Source organism: Hypanus sabinus, chromosome 28 (assembly GCF_030144855.1).
Source record: "Hypanus sabinus isolate sHypSab1 chromosome 28, sHypSab1.hap1, whole genome shotgun sequence".
NCBI lineage: Eukaryota > Metazoa > Chordata > Chondrichthyes > Myliobatiformes > Dasyatidae > Hypanus > Hypanus sabinus.
The window spans coordinates 35,506,315-35,526,755 of NC_082733.1; the positions used below are offsets into that span (position 1 = coordinate 35,506,315).

Here is a 20,441-nt window from a genome sequence, read left to right on the forward strand (position 1 = left end):
GTACACAGAAGAACAAACAGATGATGCTGGAGGAACTCCTTCTTCTCCGCCCACCTTCTTATTCTGGCTTCTTCCGCCTTCCTTTCCAGTCCTGATGAAGGATTTCGGTCTGAATCATCGACCGTTCCTTCTTCTCCATAGCGGCTGAGTTCCACTGGCATTTTTGTGTTTGTTAGACCACAAGACCACAAGGCATAGGAGCAGAGTTAGGCCAACCAGCCCATCAAGTCGGCTCTGCCATCTGATCATGGATGATCCCTGATCCCATTCAACCCCATACACCTGTCCACTCACCATATCCCTTGATGCCCCGACCAATCAGGAGTCTATCAACTTTCGCTTTGAATATACCCACGGACTTGGCCTCCACCACAGTCGGTGGCCAAGCATTCCACAGATTCATCATTCTTCTAAAAGGTCACCCCTCAGTTTTGAGGCTGTGCCTCTGGATACCCCCACCAGAGGAAACATCCTCTCCACACCTACCTTACCTAGTCTTTTCAACATTCAGTGGCTTTCAATGAGATCTTCTAAATTCACGGTGAATACAAGCCCAAAGCTGCCAAATGCTCCTCAAGTTAACCCCTTCAATCCTGGAATCATCCTCATAAACTTCCTCTGGACTTTCTCCAATGACAATACATCCTTTCTGAGATAATGGGGCTGAAAATTGTTGACAATACTCCATGTGGCTTGAGTAGTGTCTTATAAAGGTTCAGCATTATCTCCTTGTTTTTATATTCTATCCCCCTTGAAATAAAGGCCAACATTGCATTTGCCTTCTTTACCACAGACTCAACCTGTGAATTAACCTTCTCGGAGTATTTACACGAGGACTCCTCAGTCCCTTTGCATCTCTGATGACTGAATTTTCCCCCCATTTAGAAAATAGTCTGCACCTTTGTTCCTTTGACCAAAATGCATTATCATATATTTCCCAACAGTTGTCATTTTTTTGCCCATTCTTCCAATTTGTCTAACTCCCACTGCAATTGCATTGCTTCCTCAGCACTACCTAACCCTCCACCTGTCTTCATATCGTCCGCAAACTTTGCCTCAAAGCCATCAATTCCACCATCTAAATCATTGACAAACAATGTAAAAAGTAGCGGTCCTAATACTGACCCCGGAGGAACACCATTTGTCACTGACAACCAGACGAGGCCCCCTTTATTCTCACTCGCTGCCTCCTGCCTGTCAGCCATTCCTCTATCCATGCCAGTATATTTCCTGTAACACCATTGGATTTTATCTTGCTAAGCACCTTATCAAACGCCTTCTGAAAATCTAAGTTAGTGACACACACTGCCTCTCCTTTGTCCACTCTGCTTGTTACTTCCTTAAAGAGCTCTAACAGATTTTTCAGGCAAGATTTTCCTTTACAGAAACCGTGCTGACTTTTACTTATTTTATCATTAGTCTCCAAGTACCCAAAAACCTTGTCCTTAATAATGGACTCCAACACTTTCCCAACCACTGAGTTTAGGCTAATTGGCCTATAATTTCCTCTTATTTGTCTTCCTCCCTTCTGAAAGAGTGAAGTGACATTTGTAATTTTCTAGTCCTCCGGGACCATGCCAGAATCAAGTGATTTTTGAAAGATCATGACCACTGCATCCTGGTAGTCCATCTGGCCCAGTTGACTTATCCACTTTAAGACCTTTCAGTTTGCCTAGCACTTTTTCCTTTGTAATATCAATGACAATCATGGACCTCTGACAGACAGCTGGTGTCTTTCACAATGAAGACTGAAGCAAAGTACTTACTAAATTCGTCTGCCATTTCTTTGTGCCCCGTTACTACTTCACCAGCATCATTTTCCAGTGGTCCAATATCAACTCTTACCTCCCTTTTACTCTTTTGCTCCTCTATTGATGGCAAGATGATGCACAAAGAGATCTTGGGTCAACTCCATTGATTCCTGAAAGTGATTGCAGAGGTTGATATGATGATAGAGAAGGTGAATGGCCAGCTTGCCTTCGCTAGTTGAGGCATTGAGTTCAAGAGTCTGGAAGTTATGTTGTAGCTTTATAATACTCCTAAAAGGCCACATCTGAAGCATTACATTCAATTCTTGCCCCCCTGTTACAGGAAGGCTATGAAGGCTTTGGAGTGGGCACACAAGAATTTACCAGGGGGTTGCCTAGATTAGTTTATGTAATATAAGGAGAGCTTGGACAAATTTGGGTTGTTTTCGCTGGAGTGGCAGAGGCTGAGGAGAGAGCTGATAGAGGTTTATATGATAATGTGAGGCATAGATAGAGTAGAGAATTGGTATCTTTGAAATGTCCCATACTAAAGGGCGTGCATTTACGTTGGAAATGGAGAAGTTGAAAGAAGATGTGCTGGACAAGTTTTTTGTTTACACAGAGAGTTGTTTCAGGAGTGGTGGTGGAGGCCAATAGAAAGAGGTGTTTAAGAGGCTCTTCGACACTACATGATTCGACAGGGAATGGAGGGAATATAGACATGGTGTAGGCAGGACGGATTAATTAAATTAGACATCTAATTACTCGATTAATTACTTCAACATAACATTGTGGCCCAGAGAGTCCGTTCTGTGATCTGTCCCTAAAGTCCCTCCAAACAGCCCTAGATTTAATCATTCTATCTCCAGTGACTCTGATCTCAGACGCCAAGGTCATAGCCTCCTAATTTTCCTCTTACCCTTAAAATCCACTACTTTGGCCAATAATTTTTTTACCTGCTCTAGTAATCTTCTCAGGTGGCTTGATATTTGATGAAGTGCTCGTGAGGCAACATGGGACTTTCTGCTGCGGTTCAAACCATAAAAAGTGTGTTGCCGTTATACTGTGTTTAGTCAGTGAGGCAGCAAATTAACCTCAAACACCCTGCATTAGTCTGGGGAGAATCCATTGGGTTTCTACTGCTAATTATTGAGCAACTGCACCTTATGTATGAAGACGTACACCTGGCAATTGGATGAGCAGAAGCACATGCTGCACAATTGTTGGCTCATTCATATTAATAGAGCAAAAATCGAACTGGGCTTTCCCCGATGATTCCTGACATCAGCTTCCAACTAGACAAGCTACATTGGTGCCAGAATGTGTGGCAACGCTTGCAGGGTGCCGTCAGCACACCCTTAGGCTGTGTTGGTTTTTAACGCAAACGACGCACATTTCACCGTATGCTTCGACGTGCATGTGATAAGTAAATGAATCTGAATCTGAGACATGTTTGTAAATCAAACGGCATTGCTGGCTGGAACATTCTCCATGAAGAGACAAATGAATCATTTTGGCCACAATGAATCTCCACCGGTGTTGATCTGGATGCCCTCATTATAACCACAATCTCTTTTGAGGTCGCAACCAGTGTGAGGTTCTCATTTATTGCCTCAAACAGAATATTGAGCCTGTGACAGGACTGAGGCCAGCCTTCCTCAGGAGATGCCAGTCGGGCAATGACTTTACCGATCATTGAACTGTAAAGCACTGAAATAGATCCTGTGGTATACTGCGTCCATGTTGTGACCATCTTAATAACACCGGACAACAAAGATTTTGCTTCCTAAACATTTTTGGGCAAATCTTATGGATTTTGGACTGTTTATAATGAAAATCTCCATGGAGTTTCTCTATCATGCAACATCTTTTGAAATTGCCTGTGTTTGTTATTTTAATTCACAATTCAACTTAGAATAACTGATACCAAGTTTAAGGATGGCATATTTTTGGTTCACAAAACAGACAGGTCATCAATGACTTGCAAATTGAAGAACTTCTAGCAGGACTGGAGAAAATCACATGGAAGGCATTCAAGAATGTTGTTGAAAATTTTGTTGGCAGCTACAGAGCATCAGACTACGTGCAGCTGGTTGACAACATGCTTCAAGCATTTAAAAAAACCATGAAGTGCAACATGTCACTAAAGATTAATTTTCTGCATTCCCATTCAGACTTCTTCCCTGCAAATCTTGGTGCTGCCAGTGACGAGCACGGTGAAAGGTTTCACCAGGACATTGTGCTCATGGAGAAACAGTATCAGAACAACCGGAATCCATGAATGCTGTCTGATTACTGTCAGACACTTAAACGAGAAGCCTCAAACACTGAATACAAATGAAAAGCATCAGCATCATTATGCAATTAAATGCATTGTATTCAATAAAAGTTAATTGCTAGTTTCCCCAAATTCCTACTTGATACACATCGTCTCAAATGATATTTGCGTTCAGCTTTAAATGGTCAATCATAAACAATACAAAATTTTGAGGAAGCCATACCTCCAAAAAATGTGTTGTCCAGTGTAATTATCCCTCTTAGCTGCAATAATTTAACATTCCTCTGTGCCCTGCTCACTCACGTACCTGTCCTGATGCTCCTTTTCCTGTTCCTGCCTCCACCACCTGCTCTGACAGACCATTCCAGATACTAACTAGTATTGGTGTGATAAGGCTTTTTTCTTTAGAGATACAACACAGTAACGGGCCACCCAATTACACCCCTGTGACCAGTCAACCTACTAATCCATATTGTCTTAAGAATGTGTGAGGAAACCAGAGCACCTGGACGAAACCCACACAGTCATGGGGAGAACATACAGACTGCAGTGGAATTGAATCTGGGTCATTGGGCTATAATAGCATTACGCTAACCATGCCTCCCATGTTACTCCTCAGATCCCCCATAAAGCTCCCTTATCTCCTTAGGACTACACTCCCATTATAGACACCTCTACCATGGGAAACAGATTCTGGTTATCTACCCCATCTCCCCCTCTCATAATTCTATGTAGAGTGTGAAATCAACTGTGCTGTTTGGAGACGCATAAGAGACTACCGATGCTGGAACTCATGAGCAACACACACAAAATGCTGGAGGAACTCAACAGATCAGGCACATCTATGGAGGGAAATGAACTGGTCAACATGTCAGGCCAAGACTCTTAACTGGGGTTGTTTGACATTTTGGGCTGAGAACCTTCACTTGGACTGGCGAAGGGTTTCGGCCAGCAATGTTGACTATCCGCGTCCTTCCATAGATGCTGACTGACTCATTGAGTTCCTCCGGTATTTTGTGAGTGTTGTGTGTATTTTGGAGGCTTTTGGCCAAGTAGCATGTGGGTTCTGGTGTGAGGTTGGTACTTACCCCCGTACTGCATGTAGAAGCCTTAGTGATGGATAGGCTGTCTGAACGTGGATTTTGTGCTCTATGATGAGGTTGTTCACCCACTCTACACGCTCTTCTCCCCCTTTGGCCATAAACGCTGGAATCCAGAGAATGGCGCCGTCCAGCATCTTTAACCGGTGCAGTAGTTTCTCCTTCCACGTCTCATTCTTCAGATCCTCAAATGCACGCTGAACCACAGAAGGATTCATAGTCACCAAATCAGTCTTCAGTCCGACGTCCTGCGCATACTCTTCAACTGGGGCAAGATTACACCTTAAAACAAATTAATTTGCAAATTAATCATTTGTCATTCCAAGTGGGCACTGTGCTGGATCTTAATATTGAAAGCGGAAAAAGGACACTGATTGATTAACAAACACAAAAATGCTGGAGGAACTCAGCAAATCAGGCAGTGTTTATGGAGACGAATAAACCCGATGAAGGATCTAATACCAAAATGCTTATTGCCTATTCTCCTTCACAGATGTTGCCTGACTTGCAGAATTCCTCCAGCCTTTTGTGTGCGTCGCTCAAGGTTTCCAGCATTTGCAGAATCTCTCGTGTTTATGCTTGACCGGTCAATTCCTTGATATCCAACAGAGTCCGTGTCCCTGAACACAGAAGCTGAACGTTCAACCCGAACTTCAGACCACAAACATATAATTCAGGGTCAAGCTCTAATGAACCACAGTGGGAGTGCTGTGCTCTTGTTCAGATATTATCAGCTCACTTCTTTGCTTCAGTGGCTATTTACTGTCACATAGACTATTTAAGGAAGATGCTAGAAGTTTTCAGGAATGGTCAGACATCCTGAAACAATAACACTAACAATTAACCTGTCATTCGCCCACTCTTGTTGGACTTAATGAAAGCACTTCAGTGTCATTTGTGTCTTTAACTTTTTCCTCTCTTCAGCCTTTTGAAAATCCTGTTATTTACATAACTAAAGATACAAGTTTCCTTATTAAAGGTCAGCTCCTGAATCCTACCAGAATTCCATTATTGTTCTAAAAGAGCTTATTTACCTTCCAGTTTCATATTCAGTTGAAAGGGTCTACATATAAAACCATAACTTTCTTATACAGGGCAATCATCAAACTGCTCAGCAATCATGCAAAAGTACACACTCAATGGCCACATTATTACATACACGTGCTCGTTAATGCAAATATCTTAGCCAACCATGTGACAGCAACCAAAAACCAGAAACTCATCATAACATGAATTACAGAGTCCAATCTACAAATTACATTGATTAAACATTGCCCAAAACCACAAACTCCAGCACCATCCACTGACAGCATCGAAGGAGAAAGAGAGAATACGTACACAATGCTGGAAGAACTCAGCAGGTTAGGCAGCATCCATGAGAAAAGAGTAGCCACCGTTTCGGACTGAGACCCTTCATCAGGAATGGGAGGGAAGAGAGGGCCGAAGCCCAGCAATAGAGATAGGGGAGAAAGAGAGGATGCTTTCCAGAAAAGGAGCATACCCAGACTAAAAAATATTACATTGTGTTATGAGTGATGAACAGACCTGATGGACAATGGGATAAAGAGTTAACCATCGCCCCCCCCCCCCCGAGAACCACAAACTATTACTGTTGTTATGCTGACCATGAGAAAGAGACGAAAAACAGGCAAGAACATCTGCAACAGATAAGAGAGAGGGGGAAATTGCTGATTAACTGTATTATGACACCTTTTTGAATTATTTACTGTTTCGCTGCAAGGACAATAGTTTGTTCAATAACATTCCTCAGTGGACTGAAGGAGTGGCCTTATTTGATTGACACAGTCATTCAAAATTGATTGATAGCTGAGACTCCGTAAGTAGGGATAAAAAGACAGGTCTGGAGAGACACCCTTCAGAAACGCCAGTGGACACTGACTGAGTGTTGGAACCCACAAGAAAGGTGAGGGCTTCGAAGACCAAACCAGGAGGTCGGTCAGTAAGGCAATCAGTGTTAAAGCAGGGCCGGTGGGGACTTGTGTGTGTCCACTCATGCCAGAGTGACGAGTCCACCACAGAAGAACGGTCTGGCTGAAGACCAGAGGGGTCATAACTGAATGACCACAAAGATAAGACGGATTAAGAAAGCAAAGGAAGGTTTGGCTGCTGTAGCTATTACCTGTCGCTCTCTCTCTCTCTCTCTCTCTCCAACGATTACAATACAACAACCATATCTACATCAGCACTCATGAACTGAACTGAACTTTATACTTTTCTATGACAATTTATTTACCTCTAGACATTGATAGAGCTTGTTTATTATTGATTATTATTATTCCTACACTTTTAGGTTTATTACTGCTAACTTGTTTTATATGTATATTTGCATTATTGATATGGTTTTGCTTATTTTTATTAATAAACACCTTTAGTTTGGTACCATCAGAGTCCAACGGATTCTTCTTTCTCTGCTGGTTAGACACTCAGTTACGGGCTACGTAACAATTGGAAATATTGAATTTTGATTTCACCATCTCTTTATAAATAAAATTACTGTAGATGGGGATAAGATGTTGTCCAAAGGAGAGCCTTGAACCTTTCAGTCAGCATTCAAAAAGTTTTCGATCTGAAACATCTACTCCGTTTTATTACTCCACAAATGTCTCCTGACCAGCTGAATATTTTCATTATTTTCTGTAATTAATTGTTTGTTTTCCAGTTTCTTATGAGATGGAGGGGCAAGACATTGATGGACTTGGGCAACCAATACTGAGGGTCTAGGAACAGGGTATAGTATCTGAAGGTTGTACTTGAGAATAAGAGTCGGACTTCATGTTATTGGTGCGGTAGTTAACGGGTTAATACTATGCCACTCACATGTGAGCTGTTCTCACATGGGAGGAGTTCACATCGTGTCTAATAGTTTGGGGCAAGAGCAGAGTAATCCTCTCACTTTGCCACAGTGCTCAGGTAGTCTACCCTGATCTCCATTAGATTCAGTTTTTTCTTAAGAGTTCTAACATTTCACAAAATGAGACTGTTCCTACAAAAAAAGGAATTGGTGAATAAAAGGAGGAAAACAAAGAGACTATTAAAAATAAAGTGAAAGACAGTTATACTTTTGCAATTCTTTTTTATGTTTATGTAAGGAGTGCACGTTGTGTGCCATGGGTAAAGTGAACTGAATCACTCAATTTCAGTGAATATATTTTCAATGTAGATCCATAGACAAGAAGCACATGCATAGTTTTTCTTTTTGTTTCAAGAAGAGGAAGCGTTATGGTCATTAATGGGTTATCCCTATGCCACGCAGCTGCACCCACGTGGGAGGAGTTCACATATTGTACAAGGGAGGTTATCAATAAAGTTCAGTTGAATGGCCTGCATACTGCTGTGCTTGTGTGCTCTCCGCACTCTCCCCCAATATCAAACACAATAGTCACAGCTGTACAAAATATTGAATAGGTATTTGCATTAATGAGCAGGTGTATAACTATACCTAGTAAAGTGGCCACTGAGTGTATATTTTAATGTTTTCTACAGGCATAATGTAAATGAGGAAGTTCAACTTCCGAATAAGGTTCAATAAAATTATATGAAGCAATTAATTTCCAGCAGCCTTGGAAGCAAAGCTTGCATGACACAAGTCAAGGGAAAACCCAATGCACAGAAGAACTTCAAAGTGCGTCTCTCAACTGCAAGTTATTATGTTCTGAAAGTGGCCTCTCACCAAGCTCGTTCCACCACTCTGTGCAACCTCGCATTAGGGTAGGTACTAACAAAGTGAGAGAAAGGAAGAAAGAAAATAAAAAGACAGAGTGGAAAAGGAAAGAAAAGTCTTGAAGAAGATGGAGGAAAAGAGTGAACACGCAATTAGACTATTGGATGTTGCAGAATTGGGCCATTCAGTCCATTGAGTCTGCTCCACCATTCAATCATGACTAATATATTTTCCCTCTGAACCCCATTCTACAGCACTCTTCCCATGACCTCTGACACCCTCACGAATCAAGCTCATATCAACCTCTGCTTTAAATGTACCCAATGCCTCAATGCGGGTGTGTCTTAATACGCTTGGCAGAGGATGGTGCTCGGAGAAGCTGTGCCGGAAGGGATGATCGGAGGCTTGGAGGTTCAACGGACTCGGAGTCCGCTGAGATCAGGTCACTTTCAGTGTGTGCTATATCTGAGAGGCTGGTTCGATGGAGCTTTCATTGTGTGCCACGTCTGCGAGGCTGAGTCGGGCAGCGCCCTGGAAGTCCATAGCGGGGGTATTCCCTTGCTCCGCCGGTGTGGGATGATGAGTCTATCAAGGACCCTGAGGACTTGTGGGAACTGTGTGGTGGTTTCTTTTGAACTTATGGTCTTTTAACATCTTTGGACTATTTTTACTGTGCCCATGGTCTGTGTTTTATCAATTATGCTATTGTTAGCACTGTTGTAACTATATGTTGTAACTATGTGGTTTTGTGCCGGTCTTGTAGCTTTAGTTTTTGGTCTTGTTTTGGCTGGTGGAATTGGAGCTCCTTTCCGGGGAATGCGCTAAGATGGTAGCGCGATATTAATATGCAGCGGCCTCTCCAGACTCTGGATTTGGGGATTGCCAAACATTATGTGGATTTTCTGATGTAGTATGTTTTGTCATGTGCTTTTGTGATATCATTCTGGAGGAATGTTGTCTCATTTTTTAACTGCATTGCATTTGTGGTTTCTTTCTTTCTTTCTTTTTAAATCTTTTTATTAGTTTTAAACAAACATAAATGAAACATGAATACAAAGTGTTTGAGAGTACATAATTAATAGTTTAAATAGACATTCAGATATATAATAATAAAAATATATAACCTCTCAAACTCAGAACATTAATGAACATAGAAGTAAAAAGAAAAAGAAAAAAAAAGACCCCAAAAAAAAAGTGAGAGAAAAAAAAACAAAAAAAACCACTAACCAACATGGGCCATTGAACAATATTAAGTACATATACAGTAGTGCCAATAACTCCGAACCTCCATCCAAATAATTAAGGATAATATAAGTAAGGTTTAGGAAAAGGCAATTCAACTCATATGAAAATGTTGAATAAATGGTCTCCAAGTTTCTTCAAATTTAACTGAAGGATCAAAAACCACACTTCTAATTTTTTCTAAACTCAAACAAGAAATAGTTTGAGAAAACCACTGAAATACAGTTGGAGGATTAATTTCTTTCCAATTCAATAAAATAGACCTTCTAGCCATTAATGTAACAAATGCAATCATTCGTTGAGATGAAGCGGATAAACGGTTATTATCCGTCATTGGTAAACCGAAAATTGCAGTAAGAGGATGCAGTTGGAAATTAATATTTAAAACTCTTGAAATAATACTGAAAATATCTTTCCAATAATTTTGTAAACAAGGACAAGACCAGAACATATGAGTCAATGAAGCAACATCAGAATGACATCTATCGCAGGTTGAATTAAGATGAGAATAAAATTGAGCCAGTTTATCCTTAGACATATGAGCTCTATGTACAACCTTAAATTGTATTAGGGCATGTTTAGCACAGAGGACGAATTTACCAACAATAAAATTTTATCCCATTGCTCAGCAGATATAGGACAATGCAACTCTTCTTGCCATTCCTTCTTAATTTTTTCTGATACATCTGACTGTAAATTCATGATCATCTTATAAATGATGGCTACTAAACCCTTTTGATAAGGATTAAGGGCTAAAATTCTTTCTGTAATGTCCAATGGACATTCTTTCGAAAAAGACTGTAACTCATTATACAAAAAATTTCTAACTTGCAAATATCTAAAAAAATGGGTTTTAGGTAAATTATATTTATTAGATAGCTGTTCAAAGAACACGATGTTATCATCCAGAAACAGATCACGAAAACATGTTATACCTTTTGTTTTCCATAAAAGCAAAGCTTGATCCAAAGATGAAGGCCGAAAAAAATAATTAGATATTATAGGACATGATAAAATAAATTTATTCAACCCAAAAAATTTACGAAATTGAAACCAAGTTTGTAATGTATATCTGACTATAGGGTTAGTTATCTGTTTATTCAATTTGAATAAAGAAAAAGGAAGTGAAGATCCTAAGATTGAAATCAGTGAAAAATCTTGCACAGATTTACATTCCAAATTTACCCATTGTGGGCAAGTAGCTACAGTCAATTCTTGTGTCCAGAATATTAAATACCGTATATTAACTGCCCAATAGTAAAATCTTAAGTTTGGTAAAGCCAAGCCACCCTCCTTCTTAGGCTTCTGTAAATATTTTTTGCCCAATCTAGGATTTTTGTTCTGCCACAAGTAAGAAGATATTTTGGAGTCAATAGTATCAAACAAAGCTTTAGGAATAAAAATTGGTAATGCTTGAAATAAATATAAGAATTTAGGTAGTATCATCATCTTAATAGCATTAACTCTACCAACCAATGACAAAGATAGTGGAGACCACCTAACAGCAAGTTGCTTAATTTGATCAATTAAAGGTAAAAAGTTAATCTTAAATAAATCTTTATGTTTTTTTTAGTAATTTTAATACCTAAGTAAGTAAAATAATCTGTAACAATTTTATATGTGGGATACTTTTAAAGCATATATTCGTGGACAGATTATTTCATACTCTGCTGGAGTTAGGAAATGAACTAATTCTAAAATATTAACATTAGTTGATAAAATCAAAGCAATTGATAAGATTTATTCAATGACCCCTAGCAAAGAACTTTATAAAGAAAGAGTGGAACTTCAAATGGAACATAGTTCATTATTATCCTCTTCGATTGAAAGTCAGTTAATTAAATCAAAAACCCAATTCTATATTTATGGAGATAAGTCTGGTAAATTACTGGCTAACCAATTGAAAATTGTTTCGGATAAACGACAGATTACTAGGATTCGTAAACAAGATGGTACTCTGACAATCGATCACAAAGAGATAAATAAAGCCTTTCAAGATTTTTATAACTCCTTATATCAATCAGAATTCACTAAGGACTTTTCTATAATAAATGAATTTTTAAGGAAATTGAATATTCCAAAAGTAACTGTTGAGGATAACATAATTTTAGATACACCGATTACGGAGTCTGAAATAGAAAAGGCTATTTTTTCAATGAATTCTGGTAAAGCTTCTGGTCCAGATGGTTTTCCCGTAGAATTTTTTAAATCTTTTTCTTCTATACTTTCTCCTTGGCTTTGTAAAATTTTTAAAGATGCATTAAGTATAGGTAAATTACCACAATCTTTTTATGAAGCTTCTATTTCTTTAATTCTTAAAAAAGATAAAGACCCTACTGAATGTGCATCCTATCGGCCTATATCCTTGTTAAATACGGATTTTAAGATTTTCAGTAAAATTTTGGCTATTAGATTAGAAAATATATTACCTTGAATTATTTCTGAAGATCAGACTGGATTTATTAAAAATCGCTATTCATCTTTTAACATTTGAAAATTAATTAATATTATTTATACTTCTTCATCTAAAATACCAGAATGTGTTATTTCTTTAGATGCTGAAAAAGCATTTGATAAAGTTGAATGGCCATATTTATTTATTACAATGCAACAATTTAATTTTAGTTCAAAATTTATATCATGGATTAAATTAATATACCCTAAATCTTTAGTTTCGGTTTTTACCAATAATCAAAGATCCCCTTTTTTTCAGCTATTTCGTGGTACAAGGCAAGGTTGCCCTTTAAGTCCTTTACTATTTGACATCGCTTTAGAACCTTTGGCTATAGATATTCATGAATCACCTAATATTCTGGGTATTACCCGTGGGGAGAGGACATATAAAGTATCATTATATGCTGATGATTTGTTATTATATATATCTGACCCTGAAAGATCTATTCCTGCTATTTCGTCTTTGTTTGCTCAATCTAGTAATTTTTCTGATTATAAATTGAATTTTAACAAGAGTGAACTATTTCCATTAAATATGCAAGTTCCAATTTATAAACATTTGTGGTTTCTAAATGACAATAAACTGAATCTGAATCTGAATCCACAGCCATCTGGGTAAATGAATTCCACACATTCACCACCCTCTGGCTAAAGAAATCTCCTCATCACTGTTCTAAAGGGACATCCTTTTATTCTGAGTCTTTGCTCTTTTACAGCTTCAGTTTAGAAATACATTGGTTGATACTTCAGGTAAGAAGCCTTCGGGATTGTCCACTCACACAATAGCCTCTTAGCAGAACGGAGTGGGGTTAGAATCAAGGAAGATTAAGTTTTCAGAAGGCTTTCATATTGAGGTAATTATTACATTTAATAGATTACAAATGGAATGAACATGCAAGAAAGAAGCTTGAAGAGGAGAGTATTATTAGAAGAAAATTTTAGCGGGATTCTCTATAGACAAGAAGCTCTGCTCTAATGTATACATGAAAACGAGTACAGAAGAGTCTATTGAGAGTTTGAAGGTACACAGATGCATCAATTTCATTCCAGACTGAGAGGCAGCAGGAACCAGTTAATCCAATTGAACTGCATGTTGGGACTTAATCCAACGTTCTCAAGAGAATCCAGCTGTTAAGTCCAAGAGTGGAAATGAGATGAAACGTGCCTGACAGTTCAGGAATTTCTAAATGATTAGAGGAGCATTAAGTACAACTGTAAAATGCCAGGCAGTCAGGGTGAGTGAAGAAGAGCCCGCAGGAGACACGGCAGTTGTTGATGTTTGCATGTAGACCACTGGGCTGCAGTCTGCAAGTTTAGAAGTGTCACATAATCTTTAGAGCAGGGAAACAGGCCATTCAGCCCATTTAGTTTAGGCAAGGGTTTATATTACATTCTAGCTTCTACCTTTTATCAACTAATCTCTTTCAACGTAGAACAATGGAGTCACACTGTAAAGAAACAAGTATTTCAGCCCACCACATTCACATTGACCATTAACTACTCATTTACATTAATGCCATTTTACTAAATTCTCACATCCTTATCAGCTGTCTTAAGTACTACCACCCACCTACTCACAGGGGTAGTTTAACTTAGCGGTTAATGTATCGCTTTACAGTGCCAGCAATCAGAAGGCCGGACGGAGTTCAGCAGTGGAGAGGGTGAGCAGTTTCCAGTTTCTGGGAGTCAATGCCTCTGAAGGTCTATCCTAGGCCCTGCATATTGTTGCAATTACAAAAAAGGTATGTCAGCAACTATATTTCATTGGGAGCTTGAAGAGATTCATTCTGTCACCAAAGACTCCAGCAAATTTCTACAGATGTACCATGGAGAACACTCTATTTGATTTCATCACTGTCTGATATGGAGGGGCCACTGCACAGGAGCAGAAAAAGCTGCAGAAGTTCGTAAACTCAGCCAGTTCCATCATGGGTACTAGCCTCCCCAGACGCCTTCAAAAGGTGATGCCTCAATAAAGGCAGTATCCATTATTAGGGACCTTCATCACCCAGAACATGTCCTCTTCTATTGCTACTATCAGGGAGGAGGTACAGGAGCCTGAAGACACACACTCAACAATTTAGGAAAATCCTCTTCCTCGCTGCCATCAGATTTCTGAACAGACAATGAATCAACCCATGAACACCAGCTTATTTTTACTTAGCTCTCTTTTCCCACTACTTATTGCGTTTAATTTTCAATATATAGTTCTTATTGTAATTCATTGCGTTTTTATGTATTACATTGTACAGCTGCTGCAAAGCAACAAATTTCATGACATACGTCAGTGATATTGAACTTTATATTCTGACTCTGAATTCCATCGCTGTCTGTAAGGAGTTTGTACGTTCTCTCCGTGACTGCATGGGTCTCCTCTGGATGCTCCGGTTTCCTCCTACGTTCTAACAAAGTATAGCTTAGTAAGGGTTAGTAAGCTGCACATGTGCTATGTTGGCACCCGGAGCATTGTGGCACTTGCAGTCTGCCCCCCGCATATCCTCGGACCGTGCTGGGTCGTTGATGCCAATAACGTATATATCATTGTACTTGTGACAAATAAAGCTAATCTATTCTTTTATTTTAAACCAATGTGGACATCTTTGAGATATAGGAGGAAGCTAGAGCACCTGGAGGAAACCCATGTGGTCACAGGGGGACATGCAAACTCCACACAGTGAGCACTCTAAGTCAGGATTGATCATAGGCTTCTGCTGTTATGAGTTAGTGGCTTGTGTATCTCTACCTACATATCCCTTCATTCCTTTTATACCAAACTTTCTTTAAATACATCAATTAAAGGAAATAGTTGAAACAAATATACTGTCTTGATCACACAATGACTGTAACAAGAAATAGAAAAAGAGCTACAGCAAGTGCCATATTTTTACCCCTCTGGGGCAAGATAGTTTTCTCTGGATTCTCTGTTGGAATTATTAAATTACCCTTCTATATATCTAATCTATCAAATCCTCTATCATTTTTCAGCCTTTTTCTGGTGGTTGGAATAATTTTTCAGTACTGGTATCATTCTTGTCATACCCTTTGTGTTCTTATTGTGAAAATTGGCACATTGGTTTATTACTATCATATTTATTTACTTATTGAGAAGCAGTGCAGAATAGACCCTTCCAGCCCTTTGAGCTGCATTGCCCAGCAACCCCTGATTTAACCCCAGCCTAATCATGGGACAATTAACAATGACCAATTAACCTACCAACTGGTACGTCTTTGGACTGTGGGAGGAAACCGGAGCACCTGGAAGAAACACATGTGGTCATGGGGAGAATGTACAAACTTCTTACAGCAGGAATTGAACTTGGGTCACTGGTACTGTAAAGCGTTGTGCTAACCACTTCGCTAAGGTCCCGAGGTATAGTGAAAAAGTTGACTTGCGTGCCATTCGTAGAGATTAATTCATTACAACAGTACACTTTATCTGCCTCTCCTTTAAGTATCGCCTGCAATTCATATTCTACAAGCCTCTAGGGTAGGGAATTCCAGCTATTTACCTCCCTCTGCAAGAACTTCCTTAGTTATGCATGCTGTCCAGGCACATCATTTCATCACATTAGAACAGCGAGGTAGTGAACGAGCAGAATATGAATGATATGGTGAGCTCTTCATTATGATCTAACCAAGGTCTGTACTGACTTATCTGTTCTACTTCATCTCAATTCAAGATTCAAAGTAAATTTATTATCAAGGTATGTATAAATTATACACCCTTGAGATTTGTCTGCTCACTGGCAGCCACAAAGCAAGAAATCCAAAAGAACCCAATTAAAAAAACACAGTCTTGCAAACCATATAAGTGAGCAACAGCATTCCGAACCAACTTGAGTCCATAGAGCCGAATCCCCGGAGCAGCCTTTCGGGAATTCTTCTAAAAAACTTAACACCAGGATTTTATTCATCTTTTTAAAAATACCATTAATCTCAATTCTGACTTTTATAGTGCACAGGGTTATATTGATATAGATTGAGCAAATAAAGTGGTCATGGCTGTAAGTGACATTTGTTAACAATGACTTCCAAGATGACTGACGCTGACATTGACATCTCTGAATTACATCAGATCAGATAATTTGCACGACATGGTGTGTTCACACCACTGTACTCAGAGGAGAAATGCACCTAGTTCAGAAAGACTATAGTTTAGGAAGGTTAAATGTTACTACATTTTTAAAAATAAGAAGTTTAGAAATTACCATTTGATGAATAAACTCTTCTTGTGCTTCAAGCTGGGTATACGCCGGGAAAGCACTAGGTCCTTTTTTTAAAAATTACTATTTGTTGATGACTTGGTCTGTGTGTTAGCTTCTTATTTGCAGCTCTTCCCTAGGTTACGAGTGCCTGGCAACAGCCTAGGTTACAAATGGGACGGCACTGTAGTGTAAGTTTGCGTAATGCTTTACAGCGCCATTAATCAGAAGATTAGGGTTCAATTGCTGCTGCTGCTTGTAAAGAAAGCTTCTACACAATCTCTCCCATGACCACATGCATTTCCTACTGGCGTTCTGGTTTCCTCCCACATTCCAGAAGATGTACAGTTTAGTGTTAGTGACTTGTGGGCATGTTATGTTGGTGCCGGAAGTGTGGCGACCATCGCGGGCTGTCCCCAGCACGTCCTCGGACTATGTTGGTCGTTGACATAAGTGACACATCTCATTGTATGTTTCGATGTACACGTGGCAATCAATCTTATGGACAGCCCACAATACGAGAAAGCTTTTAGGATCGGTGGGACGGGTTGCAGCCAACTTTTGCCAGATGAAACAGGACAATTCTTTGTGCCTTCTCTCTCTAGCCCTGAGCTGCAAAAATCAGGGGGTGGGTGGATCTGAGAGCACTGAGCAGACTATGCTGTCGACAGCCTATTCCTTTCACAGTCCTGGCAACTCCTAGTAATTTCTAAGGTAGCAACATGTTTGGCACAACTTTGTGGGCCGAAGGGCCTGAATTGTGCTGTAGGTTTTCTATGTTTCTAACTCCCCCCAGATGCTACCAATTTACTCAGGCAGCTTACAGTGGCCAATTAATCCACTTGCAGTTCGATAGTAACATCACATCCTCTGGGTACCTCAAAGCAGTTTACAAGTTTTAAGCTGCTACTGAAAGATGATCTCCATGGTTTCGACCTGAAGCCAACTACAGGTGGTAAATTCCGACAGACAGCAGCTGTTTTAAAGTTTTGCCAGTGTTATACTCTCAGTGGCCATTTTATTAGATACCTGATGTAGCCTAATAGAGTGACCACTGCTTGTATGTTTGTGGTCTTCTGTCGCTGTAGCCTACGACTTCAAGACTCGATGTGTTGTGTGTTCAGAGGTGATTTTCTGAACACCATTGTTGTAATGTGTGGTAATTTGAGTTACATTTTTCTTCCTGTCAGCTTGAACTAGTCTAGCCATTCACCTCTGACCTCTTTCATTAACAAGGCATTTTCACCCATGGAACTGCCTCTCATTGGACGTTTTTAAAAAAAATTTTCACACTAAACTCTATAAACTCAAGAGATCGCCGTGCATGAAAATCCCAGGAGATCCGCAGTTTCTGAGATTCTCAAACCACCCTGTCCGACCCCCAACAATCATTTCACGGTCAAAGTCACTTAGATCACATTTCTTCCCCATTCTGATGTTTGGTCTGAGCAAAAACAGAACCTCTTGACCACACCCGTACGCTTTTATGCATTGAGTTGCTGCCACGTGACTGGTCGATTAGATATTTGCATTAATGAGCAGGTGCACTTCATAAACCAGCCACTGAGTGTAGTCATAGAGTTATGCAGCCCAGAACCAGGCCCTTCAGCCCGATTCATCCATGCCAACCAAGATGTCTATCCAAACTAAGCCTACTTGCCTTTGTTTGGTATATATCAAACCTTTTCTATCTTGTATCTGCCTAAAGTCTGTTAAATATAGTAATGTATCTGCCTACAGCTTCCTCTATAAATTCACTCCACTTCCCGGTTTTTCTAATCAATGTCCCTGGCAATAATTGATAACTTCCTGTTAACTTTTCTAATTATTTGCTGTACCAGCACAGGAGACTTTTCCAGTTCGTGCACATATCCTTCTGTTCTATGAAATCTTTCATCACGTGTTCCCACATTTTACTCCACATTGCCAGATCTTTGCCCTATCACATAACTTAGCTATACCCCTTTGTAACCTTGATACATCCTCGATCACCACCTTGAATGGAAAGAATCCATTGCAAAGTTTAAAGTAAATTTATTATCGAAGTCCATATATGTCACCATATACTATCTTGTGATTTGTTTTCTTTTGGTGATTCTTAGTAAAACACAGAAATACAATTATTTACTTATGGCCATTTAGGTGTTTAGGACAGCAATGAAGGTCCTCCACCTCTGTCAGTCCTTGGCCACTCAGATGTGGAAGGATTCTTCATTGCTGTTTCCGTAACAATTTTGTTTTACCAGTCAAGGTTGTTAGCCCTGAGCTGAACCCCCACCCCCCCAAAACCTGGAGGACCGGTAGACCTCTCTTAGTCTGGTCTCTACACTTTGACCTGTTTTGTATGGGTGACCCTACCAAGATCCAAAGCATAAAGCCCTGACTCCAGCCAACATAGCTCTCTGGGTCATTGAGGCACACAAGCCTCCAAACCCAATGGCAAGGTTGTGGTCCTCTTGAAGGAAGAAATACAACACAATCAACGAAAACTTCATTCCCTACCTACCTTTGTGTCCTCAACAGACTTGGCAATCTCATCTTCAATGCTTTTTCCCAAATTATTCTTATAATTTATACAATGCTGAGGCCCCAGGACCAACCCTTTAGCACAAAACTTATTATATATTGCCAGACAAAGACCCATTTCTGCCCACTCATTCCAGTAACTCAGCCATTCTTCTATCCATTAAAATGCAGCACTTCCTTCACCTAAAGTAGGATATTCAGTGTTTATCAACTTTCCTTATTGCTCCAGACAGGTACATTACCTTCCATTCAGGAAGAATCTGTGGAAGGATAAGCAGAACTAACATTTCAATCAATGAGTTCTCAGCAGATCTGGGAATATTCAAATTTCCTTTCTAAAATTTCCCCACTTAGATGAGATGTCATCTGTGTCTTTCTCCACAGATACTTCCTGACCCGCTGAGTATTTTCTGCAGTTTCAGCTTTTATCTCAGATTTCCAGCATCTGCAGAGTTTTGCTTTTCAAGGCCTATTATCTTATTAAACTCTTAGTATTACCTTATCACAAATTCATGAGCATCAATCTCTTGTCCACAGCCACTGTTGAGCAGAATTCCAGAATTCCCAACAATTGCGCATTGTTTGAAGTGTTTATTTTTCATTGGTGATATTTTTGGTAATAGCTTGTACAGGCTGTAGGATATATTCAGAGTCCTGTCCCTGTCAACAATATAATGGATGATATCCCCCGGCTTCAGCCTGCCTTTCAGCACTGAAATGTCCTTCTCTGCATCCAGAAACCTCAGAATGTCTTTCCTAGGAACAGAAAAAGAAAGCCAACTTTAAGTGAAGAAGCAACAAACACAAAACTCAAATCGAAATGAATAAACAGTCAGCATTTTGGGCTGAGACCCTTCTTCAGCACTGATTCAGCAACCATTGAAAAAGACCGTCTAACATGAAGTGTGCAGAAAAATAGATAGATCATGCAAACAGTAAAAGTAAGGAAATAACATTCAGAGCTAAAGTTGATGAAAACGAGCTCACAGCCAGGAAGCAAGTCACAGCTGTGCCAGGAGCCCATTAGTTGGTAGGCCTGAGCTTCAGTTCAGTGCAGAGACAAGTAAACCTCCTGAGCAGCAAGCTGAACTCCGGACCCAACATCCTGACCTTTTCAATCTGACCCACCAGCTGGTACACTAACAGCGTTTGTAAGACACTTCGACAGGTACAATGTCAGCAAAGGTTTAGAAGGCTGTGGACTGAAAC

General features: G+C 39.8%; 1 protein-coding gene across 2 annotated transcripts in view; it reads right to left on the bottom strand.

Moving 5' to 3' along the window:
* st8sia2 (ST8 alpha-N-acetyl-neuraminide alpha-2,8-sialyltransferase 2) overlaps positions 1–20,441 on the bottom strand; it is a 68,268-nt gene that overhangs the window by 8,856 nt on the left and 38,971 nt on the right. For both annotated transcript variants that reach the window (XM_059952928.1, XM_059952929.1), the window contains 2 exons: positions 19,731–19,988; positions 5,115–5,408 (listed from right to left, as the gene is read on the bottom strand). In XM_059952928.1, the coding sequence (XP_059808911.1) occupies positions 5,115–5,408; positions 19,731–19,988 (552 nt within the window). The remainder of the gene's footprint in view (positions 1–5,114; positions 5,409–19,730; positions 19,989–20,441) is intronic.